Source organism: Hyla sarda, chromosome 4 (genome assembly GCF_029499605.1).
Source record: "Hyla sarda isolate aHylSar1 chromosome 4, aHylSar1.hap1, whole genome shotgun sequence".
Classification (NCBI taxonomy): domain Eukaryota; kingdom Metazoa; phylum Chordata; class Amphibia; order Anura; family Hylidae; genus Hyla; species Hyla sarda.
The window spans coordinates 286,682,928-286,703,488 of NC_079192.1; the positions used below are offsets into that span (position 1 = coordinate 286,682,928).

The window sequence follows — 20,561 nt, forward strand, 5'->3', positions numbered from 1 at the left end:
CAGACTATGGCATAGCTAACCAATTTTAGAAAAAGCATCTAAAGCAAAAGCTTCTACGAAAAGTTTCAAAACAGCAACTGTGACAAATCAGCACCACAAAAACTAAAATGAAAAATTCCCCCCCTTAATGCCTTCTCTATATTGAAAAATCTGTAATATACCCCAACTCAACATGTGTAAGATTAGTATGAAAAAACATATACAATAAAATATATATATATTTCTAACGACCCTTAAGAGCTTTACAAAAATTAGTATTTTTAAGGAACAGTGCCACTCCTGTTCAGAGGCTGTGTCTGGTACAGTTCAGCCCATTAAGTGAATAAAATTGATCTACAATCCCAGACACAGCCCATAGATATGTTCCTGGGAAGTACTTATACAATACAGGGAAATCTTTTTGATAGAAACTAGCATGCAATACCTGGAGTAGACATCAGACATCACCATTTAAATATATTATACTATTATTTATACTTTTTATATATTTTTTTCATATTTGAGTCCTTGTGACTGTATTGGCTATAGCATCCTGTCTGACACCACAAATCTAATGCTTACAGTACTGGTGTCTTAATACCTATACATCCTTTCCCATGTGATTGTATGTAATGTATTTACACTTCTGTGTTTGACATGTAAGCCGTTAACCCTTCCCTGCCTGAAGTGCAGTGGTCCTGTGCTGTGTGTACTTCTCGCGTCCAAAGTGTGAGGAGTTTGGTGAGTTTGGGCTCTGGGAACCCTGCACACTTAAGCAAACAAATTAGTACCTAGTAAGGCCGCAGGAAGAATCTGTGTGTAAGACAGCTGAAGAAGACATTGGTTTCAGCCTGGATTTTGACTCCCAAGGGAGATCAAAGAGATGAATACTCTTAGCAGCTTTGGGAATACAAGGAGCTGCTAGTTCCTGCTACATGCTGAGGAAACATGAACAGGAGCAGGACAATGGAAAACCTTTGCATAACCCCTTTCTTGGGCAATTTCCAATGTTTATGTATCAGTGTCAAGTACTTTTCCTATATGAATAATAATAATTATTGATATTACTACTAATATTTGCTTATTTATGGACATACTCATTTAACTACATAGTCCCTTTCATATGAAAATGATTTATCTCACTATTATTAATATTATTATTATTTTGATCATATAACAGAAATAAGAAAATAGTAAAATTACAAACAGTTTTGGTTAAAAAAATTACAAACCTTTCTTTTTATATGTGATAAAAAAAGATAGGTTGTCAACCAGTGTCTAGGAGTGTTAGTTTTATTATAAGTTTAAATAAGTTTGTTCAAAAATTATCTTAAAGAAATTAGTGATAATATCACCTGTTTTGTACAAGACAATCTGGGACACTTAAATAACAATATTCAAAATTGTAAATTTGTGTCATATTTTAGACCATTATAAAAGGACCACTATGGCTCTCATATATTGATTATATATATTTTTTTTACACATAGAGACATATTTATTTTTTGCATTTTTTAAGTCTTATATAATAAAAAAAAAATTAATGGTCAAAAGTTCAATTTTGAACGGTAAATATATTAACTGCCCTGTTAATGTTTTAATTTTATTTTCAGGTTACAAAATTTTCTTTTTGAGAGAGAGAGAGAGAGAGAGAGAAAGAGTATATTATTGCTGCATAATAAAAATATACAGTAATATATAATATATCTAATTTCATTGTCTGATAATAGGTGTGAAATAAATAGAAAAGGATAGATACATAGATATGAGGTAGATGGATAGATAGATAGATAGATAGATATAGATGGATGGATGGATAGATAGATAGAGAGAAAAACATTATAGATAGAAAATAATATACATAGATAATAGTTATGAAAAATGATAAATTTGAGACAAATAAATATATAGGTAGATACATAAGTAAAGAAAGTAATCCTGCAGCACTCCAAAATGTGTGGAAAAACAAGTGAACTTTATTCATCCCTGTCAGATGTAACGTTTTAACGGCATCCCACTTTCTTTCTAGAGAGATAGATAAATAGAGATAGATAGATAAAATGTAAATAGATAGATAAAATCTAAATTTATTGAGTAAATAGATAGATTATGTAAATAAACAAATATGTAGATAAATAGAAAGAATGACATTGTAGATAGAAGATATTATAGATAGATAATAGATTTGCAACAAAAATAGGTAGATGATAGATTGATTGATTGATAATATGGTAGAAAATAAAGATGCATACTTGATATTAGATGATAGAATAAAATTGTAGATAGAAAATATTATAGATAATATGATGAGACAGAAATAGATTGATGATAAACAAATTAATACATAGACCTGTATTAACATTTATAGTTAACTATTAAAATGAATAATGTCTATAAAGAAATGATTATCCATAGGTATACAGTACTAGTAGAAAGTGTACTGATTCACACAGGAGGCTGTACAAATCTAACGTTTAATACAAGTTGAGTGTTCAATTAACTTTTTCATTATTAAGTTTATACACTTTTTTGGGATATTTCTAAATCTAAAATTATTATGGGTATTGTGAGAAAAATGTATGGAAACAGACCCATTTAAAACAGTAAGTCTTACCTTCCTAATTTACAAATGATAGGTACGGTATATATTGTAGATGTTTTTTCTCTAACACAGATCAATTTGTAGTGTCACATATTAAATTTAAAATGTTACTTTATTATTTGCTTGGGACTTATGCCAAATATCATAGGCTGCTTATAGGCCACCCAATCCACTTGTTATACAGTAAAGGGCAAAGCTGGAGAACAGATGGATAATATGACTCCCAAATGCAGCTTGGAGAGTGGTGAATGTTGTCCACGTAGATATTTAAAGATCATTAAGGATGTGTAAAGGCGAGAAGAAAATCACTTAAACAGATTAACAAAAGTCTGCTAGTTGTCCAAAGTGAATGCACCCACTAGGGGGCAGAAAACTTTCCGCAACCCACTGCAGTCTACAGTGTAGTCCCCAGTTTTGTGAAGCAGTTCTATAACAGAGGGATATGGCTGCTGAGGGACTTAAAAAATGTAGTAAAGTCTGTCCTATGGCCATTAATATATGCCCAATTCTCAGTCCATGCTTTTAGTAATCTATCTAGTCATCCATACACATTGTTGGCACATCTATGAGGAAGATGATTTGACATCACATGACATCTCATAGATTTTACCTCACTGCGTATGGATGGTAAACACAACGGAACAAGGACAGGAATAGAACTGAACTACTTTAATACAATTTGGCTTATTTCCAAGGTTCATCCACATTAAAACCCCAAAGTGCAACATAACCCAAAGAGAAAAGTTCCAGATCAGCTCGTGCAGTAAAATCAGTTTTCCTTTTTGAAGAGCTCCAAACAGCAACATACAAATCACAGACAGTAGTGCCGACGTGTTTCGGGTCTCCTGGACCCTTAAACTTGGCATACAAAATGAAAGAAAACATCTGTTATAATGTGACACGTCATGAGACAAATAGACATAATGACATAAAACATCAGTTGAAATAAAACCCTTTAGGGTCACCTGATATGTCATTTGACATGTCATGAGACAAATAGAGAAAGCACCAAAACATGGAGTGCAATATCATATTATGTGGAAGTGAAACTTCTTTCTTTGGATTTTGTTTACTACGTTGACACTCCGGGCTCAGGTACAGTGATTATAGGAGATTGAGCGGTCATATTGAGTTTGTTCCAAATGCAACATAAAGCTCTTCAGCCCTTGACAAATTATATGACAGAGCTCCTCCTCTATGTGCAAAGCCCATAGCAACCAATCAAATTCAAGCTTTCATTTTTTTTTAAAAGCCACTAAAAGATAAAAGTTGGAAACTGATCAGTTGCTCTGGGCAACTGCTCTAATGTTCCTCTGCACAAGGTCACAAAGTTTGATAACTCTCCCCCATATGTTTTGTGTCTGTCACCTGAATGTCTCCCTTTGTTAGCACAGTATATTACAACTACAGGTTCATATTAGTAGTAAGGCTACATTCACACCACCATTGAGCTCTGCTAAAGGAAGCTCCGTTCTCTCAACCTGTTAAAAGGAGGGCAGTTGGGTGGAGAGAAATAAAAATATGCATGTCCGATTTTTTTCTATGCCCAACCCCTTTAAAATAATGGACTCCCTTTCATATCAAAGGGATCCATTGGGACCTTTTGATGTCCATTGTGCAAGGGGTCCATTCGGCTCTGTTGTTTGGCACCAAACTGACTCTGAATGAGACAGAGCACCACAATGATGTGCATGGAGCCTTTAAATGAAACAAAAAATGTTGTGCCATTTGGCTGATAGGAGCAATGAAATAAGAGAGTTATATGTACGGGTATACACAGCAGCCTGTCACTCACCACCCTGTCTCCTTCTTCCCTTCTAGCCAAAGAGAGCTCATTTTTGTCCACTCTGTCTATGTGGGAATCCCTTTATTGACATGCAAGCACTGTGATGGAACATGTCACAAATCCGCTAATTGTGCTCCTTTGTGCAAATTCCAAATTATAGCCATATGCTATACGGGTATTAAAAATAGTATAGACAAGTAGTGGAACTACAGTCAGTACCCTGAGTAAGTGGGAAAAAAAAGTCATTAGGATTCTGGAATATCCAAATAATACTTCTGGTAGGAGCCTTTCATTGAAAGTATATGTTGGGATGGTTTGCTAATGTATACCTCTGATGGAAGGCTGTAACATATTGCACTGTACTGGCATATAGTGGATATTTAACAAATAGCTCATACTGTGAAAAAAATAAGGCATATTTGTATAAAATACATACTTGGGAGATTTATCAAATGTTTAAAAAATTGTTGCAACCTCACATTAGCCCAGATCCCATTGACATACTTGTCTACATCTCCGCTAGTTTGCTATTTATGTAGACCTTGCACCTCTTTGATAAATGTGGGGGAAGGACATATGATGAACGCTCAGGCAAATGGGGGTTAAAAGAATTTGATTTACACGGACAATGATAAATCATTGATAAATACAGTCAACATAGGGTCAAAGAAATGGCTAGGCTCCAACATTGATACGATACAGGTAGCATAGTCTTCTACTTACCATAGGAATCAGAAATACTCATAAGCCATGTGACGGAACATCCAGTATATTTATAACACTGTATAATACATGTATGCCACAACACTTTAGAGCATTGATATTATATAACAGCAAACACAGAATTCTACTCTTTAAAGTAACATTTTACACATTTTACACATTAAGTCAATTGTAATTTCCAATGTAACTATTTTCGTAATGAAATGACCCTCCTGTAAAAAGATGGGGAGCTACAAGTACGTAAATAAAAATATAAAACTGCAACTTTGCGTGTTGAGAAGACAGGAATGAATTTTGCTGAATGTGAAGGAAATATTTTTAGCAGACAAAAGGATCTTTCAGTAATAAATAGACTTAGATAAAATCCTCTACAGATTAATTCGTATATACACCTTAACTAGTCAAGGGAAGGTTAAGTCCATCTCTTTACTAGTGGCATCCATTTTTATCACGGCAATGGTTCTTGTCTGGCAGGCAGGCATGACATATTACATGGGATTATTGTTTTCAACCAGTTCCTGAATAGTGCATGTGACCTTCGGCTCTTCAGATGATATACTGTCTACTATAGAGGAGAGGCACTGGAGGCTGCAGGAAGCTGAAGACTCGTGAACAGATCCTTCTGCAAGACAAATGCCAGTGACAAATGAGCATCATTACAATGGCTACGTGAGCTTTCTCAGCAATTCTGTACTACTTGTGGCTCTCGGAGTGTAACCATATCCTTCGTAAACATGCACAAATGTATTACTATATATAAGACTAATATAGGCTAATGCGAGAAATGTTATCCCCTTTTTGAGTGAATATAACAGCAGATTATGGGCTTCTGTTTGTGTCAGACTGTAGTCTGTAACTTAACTAAAAAGAAAAATACAGGTTGCAGGATGCTCAACATGCAGCCCGGGATGTACATCTGGCCCTCATCTGCCTGATATAGCTCCCTAGGGCCCTTTCACACTGAGAATTTCCACCCAGAATGTTCACTTGGAAATTCTGCTGCAGAATCCACTAAGCAGCAGTCTCCCATTGTACTCAATGGGATTCTGCAGCAGAATTTCCACTGGAGGAATTGTGCCGATGAATTTCCGCTGCAAAATTACCACTGCAGAGTTTCTGCTGAAAAGAATGAATTTTGTGTGGGCTGCATTGCCATCAGTAGTGACTGGGCATCTATATGGAGTTTGTATGTTCCACTTCTGTTTCTGTCGGTTTCCTCCCAGACTTCAAAAATGTCTGCAGTTTAGTTTGTAAGCCTTATTGGAGACAGAGACCATGGACAATCTTTGCACAGTGCTGTAGAATTTGCTAGTACTATATAAAAAAAATGATATTATGAAGGGAAGTATATATGATGGTGCTGAATTTTCCATGATGATGATTAAAGGGGTACTCTGGTGGAAAACAATTTATTTTAAATCAACTGGTTCAAGAAAGTTATACAGATTTGTAAATTACTTCTATTAGAATGTTTTAATCCTTCCAGTACTTATCAGCTGCTGTACACTACAGAGGAAGTTCTTTTATTTTTGAATTTCTTTTCTGTCTGTCCACAGTGCTCTCTGCTGACACCTCTGTCCGCGTCAGGAACTGCCTAGAGTAGGAGCAAATCCCCATAGCAAACCTCTCCTGCCCTGGACAGTTCCTGACATGGAAAGAGGTATCAGCAGAGAGCACTGTGGACAGACAAAAGAAATTCCCTAAAGAAAATAACTTCCCCTGTAATATATAGAAATACAGCAATACTGGAAGGATTGAGATTTTTTAATAGAAGTAATTTACAAATCTGTTTAACTTTCTGGTACCAGTTGATTTAAAATAAATTGTTTTCCACCGGAGTACCCCTTTAAGCCTGAACGTTCCTGCTGAGTTCTCTGCCCAACTATAAATAACAGAGCTACTCTATCTGTGTTCTCCTCTGTTATAGGTAAATATGGTATGTTTTCTGCATCATGTATACAGGGTTACACTGGCCCACCAGGGTATCAGGGGATCCCCCATGGGCCCTAGTTCTGATACAATAATAGGCCCCAATTATACAGCAATTATAAGTTATATTATTTGGAGCTGACTTTGGAGCCATCCACTTGCCACTAGGGTAAATTTCGTATTAAAGGATTCACAAATAGCCTACTAGATCTTACTAATAATATGTAAAAGAATAGCAACATAGATTGCATGCAATAAAAATGGATATAGCCATGTTCTGTAAAGATAGAGAGAGGCCCTCAAGCCATTTTTTTATCTGGTGGGCCCAAGGAACACTAGTTCAATACTGTCTTTTTATGGGACTATTTTGTATGTAATGCTTGTGATCTCTGCCCCCTTAAGGGGACACAGGCTGTTTTACTGCAATTGTGGTGGTAAATCTGAGGTATTGTAGGGTCCTTGTAGGGGGCTTAAATGTCATGCATCTCAACTGAAAACTCTTACATCATATTTAGCTTAGACATAGTCATGACTTTTTTTTTTATACAGCCAAAAAAGACAGAGTTTAAAGGGGTGATCTGAGCACAACCACTCTCCTTTTTATATGGCCAGAGAGATGATAAATGTAAGAAAAAAAGGTCATACTCCCCTTCACTCATCCCCCACAGTGCCAGTGTGAAATTATTTGGTCCCCTTCATGTCACCGCTTCTTTTTGCTTTAGAGATAAAATCATCTCAGCAAGAAATTGGCTGGCTGACAATCCCTGGCTGCAGGTGCATCGAGCCTCTGTAAATGATTGGTTGAGCAGGCAAGTCCTGCTGTGTCTCAAAAGGCGGAAGAAGTGGGGACCAGATGACTGGGAGCTGTGGTGAGTAAAGGCAGGTAAGTATTACCTTTTTTATATTCATTCCAATGCCACAATACATAAAAAAAATTATGTGTCCAGATAACCCCTTTAAAATCAGTTTTTTATTCCTCTGTGAAAAAGTCTCACATGCATGTGTGCCCTTCTTCTGATCATGTCTAGGCTAATGTTAAGGTAAAGTGAAGTTTTTCAGTGTACATGATGACCACATTTGAGGCCCTTACAGTATGCTAGGTTGACTCTATGACTAAGCGCTGTTAGCGTGAAACGCATCAGAGATCATATCTTATCGTGTCTGTACTCCTGTATGTGTTACCTTCAATAAAGCCGGATTTATTTCATCATACACTGTGGATGCCGGACATTTGTTTGTTACGTTTGCCAGGTTGATCACTATTGCAGTAAAGCAGTGTGTGTTCTGCTATTGGACCAAGAGGTAAGACCTAGATTGGTGTAGGAATACTATTGAAATTTTCCTGATCGTAAACCAATTCCAGACTTTTTTTTTTGCAGTTTTTTAAATTAAATTATATAAATATAGTTTATTTTGTTGTCTATGTTTTAAAGGTCAAAATGGACGAATTAAATAAATACAGTCAGCTCTGCTATATCTCTTTATTGCATAACCTATGTCAAGAGTTAACCTACATTTTATTAGTGTCTTTTGAAACAATAGGTTATTGGAGAACAATTATGTAAAGTTATGTAAATTTCAAGAGAATTCATATAGTTACCTCCTTTGGAGTTCAATTCTGACATGGTGGAATGATTGGAAATTTTGTGCCAGTCCGTATGACAGCTACTTAAGAAATCTTCTCTGTGTACCTAATACAATTATATATCACAAATCGTTAAAAACACACACACGCAAGATTCCATAAATCTAAATAGTGCTAAAAGTGCATTTGACTCCAATTTGTAGGTAAATACTTTTTAACACTAGTCTATGAAATTGTGTAACTATAATAAAGATAAGGGTATAACTAAAATCCTAGGTTCTAAATCTGTAGTTAACGTCCTCAAGGAGGTACATGCCATGACTAAAAGGGGGTTCTTCACTTAATAGTCAGCACAGTGTACCATTGGAGTAGTGGGTAGGTGGCTAAAGGAGACGTGGCTTATAAGGAGACATGGCTTATAAACAATGAGAAACACATGAACTTTTTCTTCTACTGTGGTTTGCTCTTCACAATCTTGGGTTGTGAGTATCATAATCAAATCAAATAAATAATATTTATATAACATTAAAGATAATATAACGGAAGAGCAAGATACTTTCTACAACATTTTACTAATTTTTTACATTTCACTTATTTTTTCCCTTTTTAATTGGTTGTTGTGGTTTTGTTCAAGGACTAGGGTAAATAATGGTTTTCCATAACATAGCCACCATTTTGTTGCTTTTGGAAGCTGTGCTAAAAAATTAGTACAGCATTATAACGTAAAACCAAACAAAACTTTGCTTGTTGAAAATATATTACAACGTCTCCTTTAAATGTATAATGTTTTGGCTTGCTGTGCTGTCTTCCTTTGCTGTTTCTGTTACAATGGTCAAGCTTGAAATAAGTTTCTGGGACAGCTGCAGCAACAAATTCTTGGCTGAGAAGTGGCAGAGTGTAACACATACTTTTATGACACAACACTGTGTTTCGCTTGTTTGTCATATGCCCTTGAGTCTACATTTTTTGTGTGTTTTTTGCTAATTCTATTCAGGATAAGTTATTTAAACTTTTATATAAACACAACATTATTGATTTATTTGTGCCCCTTTTAAAAGTATAAAGTACGGTTAAGTGCTGTATATACGGTGAGTCCATGTTATTTCTCCCTGTACTAGTTCTAGGTTCCCTACATTCCTCATCCTATAGTCATTTGGCTACTTTCATTATAATTTATACAGTCATCTATTTAGACAAACATCTCAACAGTCAAACTCAAGTAATGTGAACACCAAACAGACTTTTTTGCTTACATCGGCCTCCTTAGGACTATACGTGAAGGGTTCATCAGGTTTCTGGGGTTTGTCCTGTTGATCCAGACTTTGAAGGAGGTCTTGTAACCTTTCTATATAATTTATAGCACTGCGCAGAATTTCAACTTTGGGGAGTCTTTGGTTTGGGTTGGCAACAGTTCTTCTTTTTAAAGCCTCAAAAGCTTCATTAATTTTCTTTAACCGTCTCCTTTCCCGCAAAGTGGCCGCCTTTCTTCTATCCGTTGGCGCTGATTTCCGTTTACATGTCTTACAAGCCCAAATCAAGCATTGCCCAGGACAGTGGGGCTGTAGACCAGGTGGAGCTAAAACGTGCTCCTCTCCACTGCTGTCACTTCCACCATCTCCTGGCAATTGATCCTGACAAGGAGATAATGTCCCCTCACTACCTGGATACAACGGAGATCCATCTGTCATTTCCAGTTGTTGAAAAGCTCCATTATCCCCTTCTAAGTAAAAAAAATAGGAACTTGTTTCAAAAAGGTCCATCATTCTGCTTTGCCCTTGGTTACTGAAGCTCCCTGGTCGAGTGCTATGCTCAAAACAGCCCAGGGCTAAAGGAATTTAATTAGTACAGTGACATAAGTCTGTCTTTATATAGCTCCTGAAATTCTATCCAACTTTTATCTGTCGCAGTGCATCACCCTTCCAAACTGATTGCAAGAGTCTCCAGGGTGCAGCCCCTCACAGCTCTAACATCTATGGAGACAAAATCCCCTTCAAGGTTAATGTTGAAACAAATGGAAAATTAAACTGCAGCTCTAAAGGATTACAGTAGTACCATACAGTTTAAAGAAGGACCTTTATACATTGCAGGTCTTTAATTTACAGTCTCTGTACTATACCTAAGGCACTTTCACTCACAAAAACCATGCTGCTCATTCCCGCGGTGCTGTCCCCACCTCTTTGTCTGCTGTCCTAGCCAATGAAATATTCATATGAGCATGATAATTTAAAACTTCCACAAGGTGCTTGTTGAAATGTGACTTCCAATGACATATTTCCCACATATTTACTATATAAGACTGCAATTGGCTTTTTTTTTATATCCCCTTTCTTGTCTTCTCCAGACACCTTTGTTTACCTCCAAACTGCTCTGTCCCCCTTCCTGATCCCTCTATCCCCATCCAGACACCTCTGCCCCCTGCAGACTGTTCTGTCCCCTCCAGACTGCTCTGTTCCCTCCAGACCCCTCTGTCCCTTTCAGACTCCCCAGTCCCCACAAAATACCTGTGTTTCCCTCCAGACCCATCTGTCCCTCTCTATATTCCTTTGAATTCTGCAGACTTCTTTGTCTTCTCCAGACCACTATGTTCTTCTCCAGACTCCTCTGTCTCCACCACACTACTCTATTCCCTCCAGAACCCCCTGTCCCCACCAAACACATGTGTCCCCCTTCAGACTCGTCTGTCCTCCTCCAGACTCCTGTCCACTCCACACTTCTCTGTCCCCTCCACACTACTCTGTGCCCTTCAGACCCTCATGTCCCCACCAAACACATGTGTCCCCCCCAGACTTATCTGTCCTTCTTCAGACCCCTCTGTATTCCTCTATACTCCTGTCTACTCCAGACTCCTCTGTCTCCTCCACACTACTCTATTCCCTCCAGAACCCCCTGTCCCCACCAAACACATGTGCCCCCCTTCAGACTCGTCTGTCCTCCTCCAGACTCCTGTCCACTCCACACTTCTCTGTCCCCTTCACACTACTCTGTGCTCTTCATACCCCCATGTCCCCACCAAACACCTGTGTCCCCCTCAGACTTGTCTGTCCTTCTTCAGACCCCTCCAGACTCCTCTGTTCCCTCCACACAACTCTGTTCCTGGCAAACCCCCCTGTCTGACCCAAACACCTGTGTCCCTCTCCAGACTCGTCTGTCCTCCTCCAGACCCCTCTGTCATCCTCCAGACACCTGCTCACTTCAGACTCCATTATCCCCTCCATGCCCCCCTATCCCCATGAAACATGTGTGTCCCCCTCAGACCCCTCTGTCCCTTAATCCCAGATACCTCAAGTATATAAAGTGTATAGGCAGCTTTAAAGTATCGCTGTCATAAAAAACAACAGACAAAAAAGAACCTTTTAACATGTCTCAGAGACATAGGGGAATTTTCATTGGTTTTAAGTATTTTTTCTGTTCAACTGTCTCAATCGTTGCACAAATATTTTTCAAATTTTATGCGTACATTCTTTTTCAATAAGTAGTGTGGTTGAATCTTACTTTAGGCTGGACCACTCTGAAACTTTTTTTTTGTCAAGGGGGCAGTTGCTACCAAAAGGGGGCCGCTGCTACCTAAAGGGGGCTGCTGCGACCTAAAGGGGGCTGACACTGCGGCTACCTAGACGGGGCCGCCGCTGCTGCTACCTAAAGGGGGCTGCCGCTGATTTCTACCTAAAGGGGGCTGCTGCTGCTACATAAAGGGGGTTACTGCTGCTACCTAAAGGGGGTTGCTGCTACCACTACTACTACCTAAAGGGGGCTGCTACTACAACTTAAAGGGGGCTTCTGCTACCACTACCTAAAGGAGGACTGCTTTCACTATATGCGGGGTGGGGGGGGGGGTTGCTGCTGCAACTACTTAATTGGGGGATTACCTATTCTTCCCCCATCCCACTTATCTTCCAACTCTACTGTGTAGGACACCCAGGGGGGTTATTATTACTGTATAGAGCGCTATAAGTCCTGGAAAAAGTGCAGGGTCACCACGCCCTCTCCCATAGACTGACATCACAAGGGGGGCGGAGCCATGACATCATGATACTCAGGCCCCTGTAGCGTAAATCATCAGACACAGAGCGATCTTCACTCCATGCAGCTAATGACAAGTGAGTGCTGCAGGACAGATTGTGGGGGTCCTCAGCGGCAGGACCCATGCGATCAGAAATCTTATCCCCTATCCTTTAAAGGAGTATAAGAACTGTTGTCTACATCCACCCAGACATGGTTTGAGAAGCTGGTTCTTCAATCTCAACCATCCTCTATATGTATTTCTATTTTCTATGAACAATTGTTATCTGTTACAATGAAAGATTGTAAATCTGTCTATTTCATATCAACTTGGAAGTCAAACCTTCAACCAGACCTCCTCAAGTCCTTAAAGCCCCAAAACGATTATCTAGATAAATCCATCTAAAGGAAAATGGTTTAAAAATAATCATGAAATGGTACACCACCCCCTCTAAAGAAATATTGGAAAAATACAGTATGCTGCAGAATTGTGGTAGAATTCTAAGGTATATCCCCACAGTTCTGTGATGCATTTACATTTATTGTGCCATGGTTCCGGCAGCAGATTTAAATGCATACTTGTTACTCCCGCATGACATATCCATGTAATGCAAAGGTGCACTGTATAACTATGGTGTAGATCATATGCAGATTTCAATGTGGAATCATGTGAACATACTCTTAGATACTAAAATTACAACTGTCCAGAAAGTCCCCATGTATCTCCTGCCTTGGAATTACATGCTTTATAAAGATAAAAAATAATCCTGATCTAAAGGGGATTTAATATGACCTTATCTGCCAAAACTGGCAGAACTTTTCTGTGTACTTATATTCTTCTTTATTCTTAGAAAACTTGAGTCAAGAACATTAAAAATGACTTCACTGGGAATCAGGGAGAGATGCTCCAGTGCTTCATGCAGCGATAACAGGTATAACAGATAGCGTCTCTCCCTGACTCCCGGTGAAGTCATTTTTAATGTTGTTGACTCACGTTTTCTAAGAATAAAGAAGTTGGTATCCAGCCGGTAAGTTGTCGCTTTTTCTGAATCCCATTAATAAAATAGTACCAGGATATGTGTCCTTACTTGAGAAGCATTATTTAAATGTAACCCATGCCAATTCCAGTGTATACATCGCTTGCATATAGCTATATATCTGTACATAGCTGGCCTTAGACCCTCATTCAGAAAACTCAATGACTACACCAACATCTTATGACCATTAGTGTTGAGAGCAAATATTCGCAATTCAAATATTTATTGCAAATTTCGCATATTTGCAAATATGGTGCCATATAAGTACACAGAAAAGTTCTGTCAGTTTTGGCAGATAAGGTCATATTAAATCCCCTTTAGATCAGGATTATTTTTTGTCTTTACAAAGCATGTAATTCCAAGGCTGGAGATACATGGGGACTTTCTGGACAGTTGTAATTTTAGTATCTAAGAGTATGTTCACATGATTCCACAGTGAAATCTGCATATGATCTACACCAGGGGTCCTCAAACTTTTTAAACAGGGGGGCCAGTTCGCGGTCCCTCAGACCGTTGGAGGGCCGGACTATAGATAACAAAACATGAACAAATTCCTATGCACACTTATATATCTTATTAGTGGACTACCACTTTAAGTACGCAGCACAGTTCCCCCATCATTAGGTTGGCAGTATAGATCCCCCACATTAGGTTGTAGTTACATAGTTAGTACGGTCGAAAAAAGACATATGTCCATCAAGTTCAACCAGGGAATTAAAGGGTAGGGGTGTGGCGCGATATTGGGGAAGGGATGGGATTTTATATTTCTTCATAAGCATTAATGTTATTTTGTTCCAGGAATGTATCTAATCCTGTTTTAAAGCTGTTAATTTTTCCTGCTGTGACCAGTTCCTGAGGTAGACTGTTCCATAAGTTCACATTTCTCATGGTAAAGAAGGTGTGTCGCCCCTTGAGACTAAACTTTTTCTTCTCCAGACGGAGGGAGTGCCCCCTCGTCCTTTGGGGGGGTTTAACCTGGAACAGTTTTTCTCCATATTTTTTGTATGGGCCATTAATATACTTATATATGTTTATCATATCCCCCCTTAAACGTCTCTTCTCAAGACTAAACAATTGTAACTCCTTTAATCACTCCTCATAGCTAAGATGTTCCATGCCCCATATTAGTTTAGTCGCGCGTCTCTGCACCCTTTCCAGCTCCACAGTGTCCCTTTTATGTACAGGCGACCAAAACTGAACAGCATATTCCAGGTGAGGTCGTACCAATGCTTTATAAAGGGGGACTATTATGTCCCTGTCCCTTGAGTCCATGCCTCTTTTTATACATGACAATATCCTGCCGGCTTTGGAAGCAGCAGCCTGACATTGCATGCTATTCCGTAGTCTGTGATCCACAAGTACACCCAGATCCTTCTCTACCAGTGACTCTTCCAGTTTAATCCCCCCTAAAACATACGACGCATGCAGGTTATTAGTACCCAGATGCATAACTTTACATTTATCCACATTGAACCTCATTTGCCAAGTGGATGCCCAGACACTTAGTCTATCCAAATCATCTTGTAACTTATGCACATCCTCTATAGACTGTACCGTGCTACAAAACTTGGTGTCATCTGCAAAGATAGAAACAGAGCTGTTAATGCCATCCTCTATATCATTGATAAATAAATAAATAGTTCCCACACATTAGGGTTGGCAGTACAGTTCCCCCACATTAGGGTTGGCAGTACAGTTCCCCCACATTAGGTGCAGTACAATTCCCCCACATTAGGTGCAGTACAATTCCCCCACATTAGGTGCAGTACAATTCCCCCACATTAGGTGCAGTACAGTTCCCCCACATTAGGTGCAGTACAGTTCCCCAACATTAGGTGCAGTATAGTTCCCCAACATTAGGTGCAGTACAGTTCCCCAACATTAGGTGCAGTACAGTTCCCCCACATTAGGTGCAGTACAATTCCCCCACATTAGGTGCAGTACAATTCCCCCACATTAAGTGCAGTACAGTTCCCCCACATTAGGTGCAGTACAGTTCCCCCACATTAGGTGCAGTACAATTCCCCCACATTAGGTGCAGTACAATTCCTCCACATTAGGTGCAGTACAATTCCCCCACATTAGGTGCAGTACAATTCCCCCACATTAGGTGCAGTACAATTCCCCCACATTAGGTGCAGTACAATTCCTTAACATTAGGTGCAGTACAATTCCCCCACATTAGGTGCAGTACAATTCCTCCACATTAGGTGCAGTACAATTCCCCCACATTAGGTGCAGTACAATTCCTCCACATTAGGTGCAGTACAATTCCCCCACATTAGGTGCAGTACAGTTCCCCCACATTAGGTGTTGTACAGTTGCCCCATATTAGGTGCAGTACAATTCCCCCACATTAAGTGCAGTACAGTTCCCCCACATTAGGTGCAGTACAGTTCCCCTACATTAGGTGCAGTACAGTTCCCCAACATTAGGTGCAGTACAGTTCCCCCACATTAGGTGCAGTACAATTCCCCCACATTAGGTGCAGTACAATTCCCCCACATTAGGTGCAGTATAGATCCCCCAAATTAGGTTCAGTATAGATCCCCCAAATTAGGTGCAGTATAGCTCCCCCCACATTAGGTGCAGTATAGATCTCCCATATTAGATGCAGTATAGCTCCCCCACATTAGGTGCAGTATAGCTCCCCCACATTAGGTGCAGTATAGTTCTCCCCACATTAGGTGCAGTATAGCTCCCCCACATAAGGTGCAGTATAGATCTCCCACATTAGGTGCAGTATAGATCCCCCAAATTAGGTGCAGTATAGCTCCCCACATTAGGTGCAGTATAGCACCCCACATTAGGTGCAGCATGTTCCCCCACATTAGGTGCAGTATAGATCCCCCACATTAGGTGCAGTATAGATCCCTCAAATTAGGTGCAGTATATCTCCCCACATTAGGTGCAGTGTTCCCCCACATTAGGTGCAGTATGTTCCCCCATAGACATTCAGCCTCCAGCCATACAGTGTATGGCTGGAGGCTGCATGCCTGTGTTCTGCCCCACTTCAGAGCTCCGACCACTGCTCCTCTGGTCCAGACATAGCAGTAAGTGCCGGTACTGAAGGAGCGGTGGTCGTAGCACCGAAGCTGACGTGACGCTGGTAACACTTATCTAGCTGGCCAGCGCACGTCCTCATCGCTGCCCCGCTCCTCCACGCTCCGTTGCTATGGGCGCACGCACGGCGTCAGTGACGTCCCTGCGTGCGCCACCTTCCCGGTGGCCCCTGCATTTTTAAAGTAAACGCGGGGTCTCTGAGAACGCATCCCTGTGTCCCGAAAACATCTTTTGGGACACAGGGATGTCCCAGGCAGCCGAGGGCCGGATAAATGTCCTCGGCATGCGGGCCGTAGTTTGATGATCCCTGATCCACACCGTAATACAGTGCACTTCTGCATTTCATGGATATGTCATGCGGGAGTAACAAGTATGCATTTAAATCTGCTGCCAGAACCATGGCACAATAAATGTAAACGCATCACAGAACTGTGGAGATATACCTTAGAATTCTATCACAATTCTGCAGCATACTGTATTTTTCCAATATTTCTTTAGAGGGGGTGGTGTACCATTTCATGATTATTTTTAAACCATTTTCCTGTAGGTGGATTTATCTAGATACTCGTTTTGGGGCTTTAAGAACTTGAGGAGGTCTGGTTGAAGGTTTGACCCTGTGACCCGGATATAGATGGTGACTGGTGGTGTAATATACACCACCAATCACCATCCGTGCTTTACTGGGGGATGGCATTGTGGCCACCCCCCTCAGTACAGTTGTGATTGGGTGGCCAAAGTGGCCACACCAATCACAGTGTAATGGGAGGGGATGGTGGGGGCTAGGAGCATGTTGCTCCGTTCTGCCCGCCATTCCACAGAGATCTGGCAAGCAGGACCGAGCCCCTCTCTGCCCACCATCCCCTCAGTTAAAAAAAAGTGCCCCTTGCCCCCTTTCTGTGGCCCCTTGGCACAGAAATCCCCCAGGGTTAGTTTTAGATTAGGTAGGGACAGGTTAGGGTTAAAAAAAAATGTTTTTTTTTCAGCGTACATCAGTGGGTGTCCGGGGGTCCATAGCACCTTTAGCTGCGTGACCCCGGCCCTGTTGGGTCGCTGTGGTCTGCCGCCAGTGGTTTTTTTTTTGGGGCGCAGATCTTCTTTTTTTTTTTTTCACCTAAGCGTGCACTTTTTTTTGCGTTTTCTAGCGTTTTTTTGCACCCATAGGCTGTCCGTGTCACCAGTAGCAGGCATGTGCTGTGTGGCCAGACCGTACCTGTGTGTGTGTGGCGTGCCTCACCACTGTCAGGGATTTAACTTTTTTCAGTTAATGCGTTTTGGTTTTTTTTGCACCCACAGGCGGTCCGTGCCACCAGTAGCAGGCATGTACTGTGTGGACGGACCGTACCTGTGTGTGCAGCCTGTCCCACCTCTGTCGGTGATTTATCACTGATCAGCGTTTTTTTGGGGGTTCAGGTGGGTGCATTTTTTTGGAGGTAAAGGGTTTTTTTTATTTTATTTTTCGTTTTTTTTGTGTGTGGGGGTCTATGTACAAGCCACCAGCCACTGTTCTGGGCTGAGTGGCCAGACCCCCCACTGACTTCTGCGACCCCTGCCGCCACAAGCGCTAATCAGTGCGCACACCACTGTTTAGATAAACGCTTTTTTTTTGCACTAGAAGTCCCCTTTAAAAAAAAAAAAAAAGTCCCCTTTTTATTTTATATTTTTTTCTGTTAGGGCGGGTTAGTTTAGTTAGGTTAGGGAGGGTTAGGGCGGGTTAGGGAGGTAGCCTCGCACCACACCACACGCAGTACATACACAAATAAAGTTTCCCCACACACACATACACACACCCGTATCCCCATTAGAGTAGGGAAATGGCCCGCAGAGCGTTTTCTGCAGAGGAGGCATATGGCATAATTGCCTCAGACACCGAGAGCGGCTCAGAGGATGATGAAGACCCCACCTTCCTTATTTCATCGTCCTCATCATCTAGCGATGTGGCGCCGCAAACCTCCTCTGCCCTTGACCCTGTGCCCCATGCTAGTATGAGTCCCCCTGGCGCTCATACTAGTGAAGCCCCCCCAGCCAAGATCACTGGTACATCGTACCGGAGAACTTGTCTGGACTCAGCCAGCGGACCACGAGGCCGAGATTCCTGAGTTTGTTGGCGACTCAGGAATCAAAATTAACTTCACCGGGTTCACTTTTTCAATCATTTTTTCAGTGACGATTTTGTTAATTTGATGGTTACACAGACGAATCTGTATGCCCAACAGTTCGTCGCCGCTAACCCGGGCTCACTTTTAGCTAGACCCGGCGGCTGGACTCCAGTCGATGCAGCCAAAATGAGGACCTTTTGGAGCCTCGTGCTGCATATGGGTATAGTTAAAAAAAAAAACAGTGTCAGGCAATATTGGAGTGGGGACGTCTTTTACCAGACACCCCTCTACAGTATGGCCATGGCACGTTCCCGATTCGAGGCCACTTGGAGTTTCAAGAGGTAGTTCTAAAGGCCCTCATCTATGGTGACCGCCGAAGAGCGGGTCAGAGCACCTCTGGAACTTCAGGTCCCCGGATCGTCCCCGGCCAACACTTTCCAGGTGTGATCCCCAACACTGGAAGGACGGTACGAACCCAGAAGAAATGCAGTGTGTGTCACAGGAAGGGGAGACAGAAGGACACCACGTACCGATGGGACACTTGCCCCGATCATCAGGGCCTCTGCATAGGCTGCTTCAGGGAGTATCACACTTCCATGGAGTACTAAATTTTACATCCTTTGCCCTAATTTTCATTCCCCAGAATTCGGCTCCAATGTACCAGTCCAGGGTACATTGACTTCCAAATTTTAAACCAAAACACCCCCCTCTCCAAAAAAAAAAAATACCCCAATATCTTTTTTTTTCTTCCCCCTAAAAAATGGGTCATGGGACACAGAGTCAACAGCATTGGAGGTTTGCAGCTGCCTCAAATGCCCAACGCTCTCTCTCCCCACCTGAGCGGGTTGCGCATTTGAGGTAACAGAATAGGGACGGCCCCACACATCCCCTTCCCAGAATGATGATTCAGAGTATAGGGTTTGGGGCGGGCATCATTTTTACTTTTGGCTGTACTCTGGGTCATCATTCTGGGAAAATAATTGGCATATCAGTACTAAAATTGCAATTTTCTTCCCCCCAGAGTACACTTCATCCATTCCTGGAAAATAAATGAAGGGAACACCCGTCTGTTCCAAATCTCCACTTCACCCTATACACCTTCCCTAGGGGGTGTACTGTTTGTAATAGGTTCACATGTGGGTGTTCCTCTCTTGTATTTTCCTCTGAATGTATGTAACTGTTAGGTCCGTAACAAACATCCGTCTCAAATGCGAAGAGTTCTCGCTGAGCTCTTTCGTATTTCCAGGCGACAATTCAGAGTCACATGTTAGTTGTTCCCAGAAAAATGAAGCAGAGCTTAGGTTGAAAATTGCAATTTTCAAAAAGCTACCCTTCATCCATTCCTAGAAAATAAATTTAGGAAACACCTGTGCGTTCAAAATGTCCTCTTTACCCCTATACCCATTCCTCAGGGTGGGTTATTTTTGTATTGGTGTCACATGTGGGTGTTTCATTTTTGTATTTTCCTCGGAATGTATGTAACCATCAGCTACTGATATGCCATAGGCCACAAATACAAACTGACCTCTATGACTTCTGAGCCTTGTTGTGCACTCATCCAGCACGTTACTCCATATATGGATGTATTTTTATAGTCAGGGGAAAAAGCCCTCCAAAATTTGTAACCCAATTCCTCATATTACCACATGTGAAAATGTTAAAAATTGGGTAACCCAAGCCTTTTAGTGTAAAAAAATCAAATGTTTCAATTTATGGCCCACTTTTCAAAAAACCTGTGAGATGTTATTTCCCAATGTACCCC

The 20,561-nt window shown here is 40.9% G+C and overlaps 1 protein-coding gene across 1 annotated transcript in view; it reads right to left on the reverse strand.

Annotated features, from left to right (window-relative positions):
- Window positions 1-5,363: 5,363 nt before the first annotated feature.
- Window positions 5,364-20,561, reverse strand: part of MYF6 (myogenic factor 6) — a 32,393-nt gene continuing 17,195 nt past the window's right edge. The window contains exons 2-4 of the mRNA XM_056569398.1: window positions 9,858-10,574; window positions 8,620-8,710; window positions 5,364-5,712 (exon numbers count right to left, since the gene is read on the reverse strand). Of these exons, the coding sequence (XP_056425373.1) occupies window positions 5,579-5,712; window positions 8,620-8,710; window positions 9,858-10,367 (735 nt within the window). The 5' untranslated portion in view covers window positions 10,368-10,574 and the 3' untranslated portion in view covers window positions 5,364-5,578. The remainder of the gene's footprint in view (window positions 5,713-8,619; window positions 8,711-9,857; window positions 10,575-20,561) is intronic.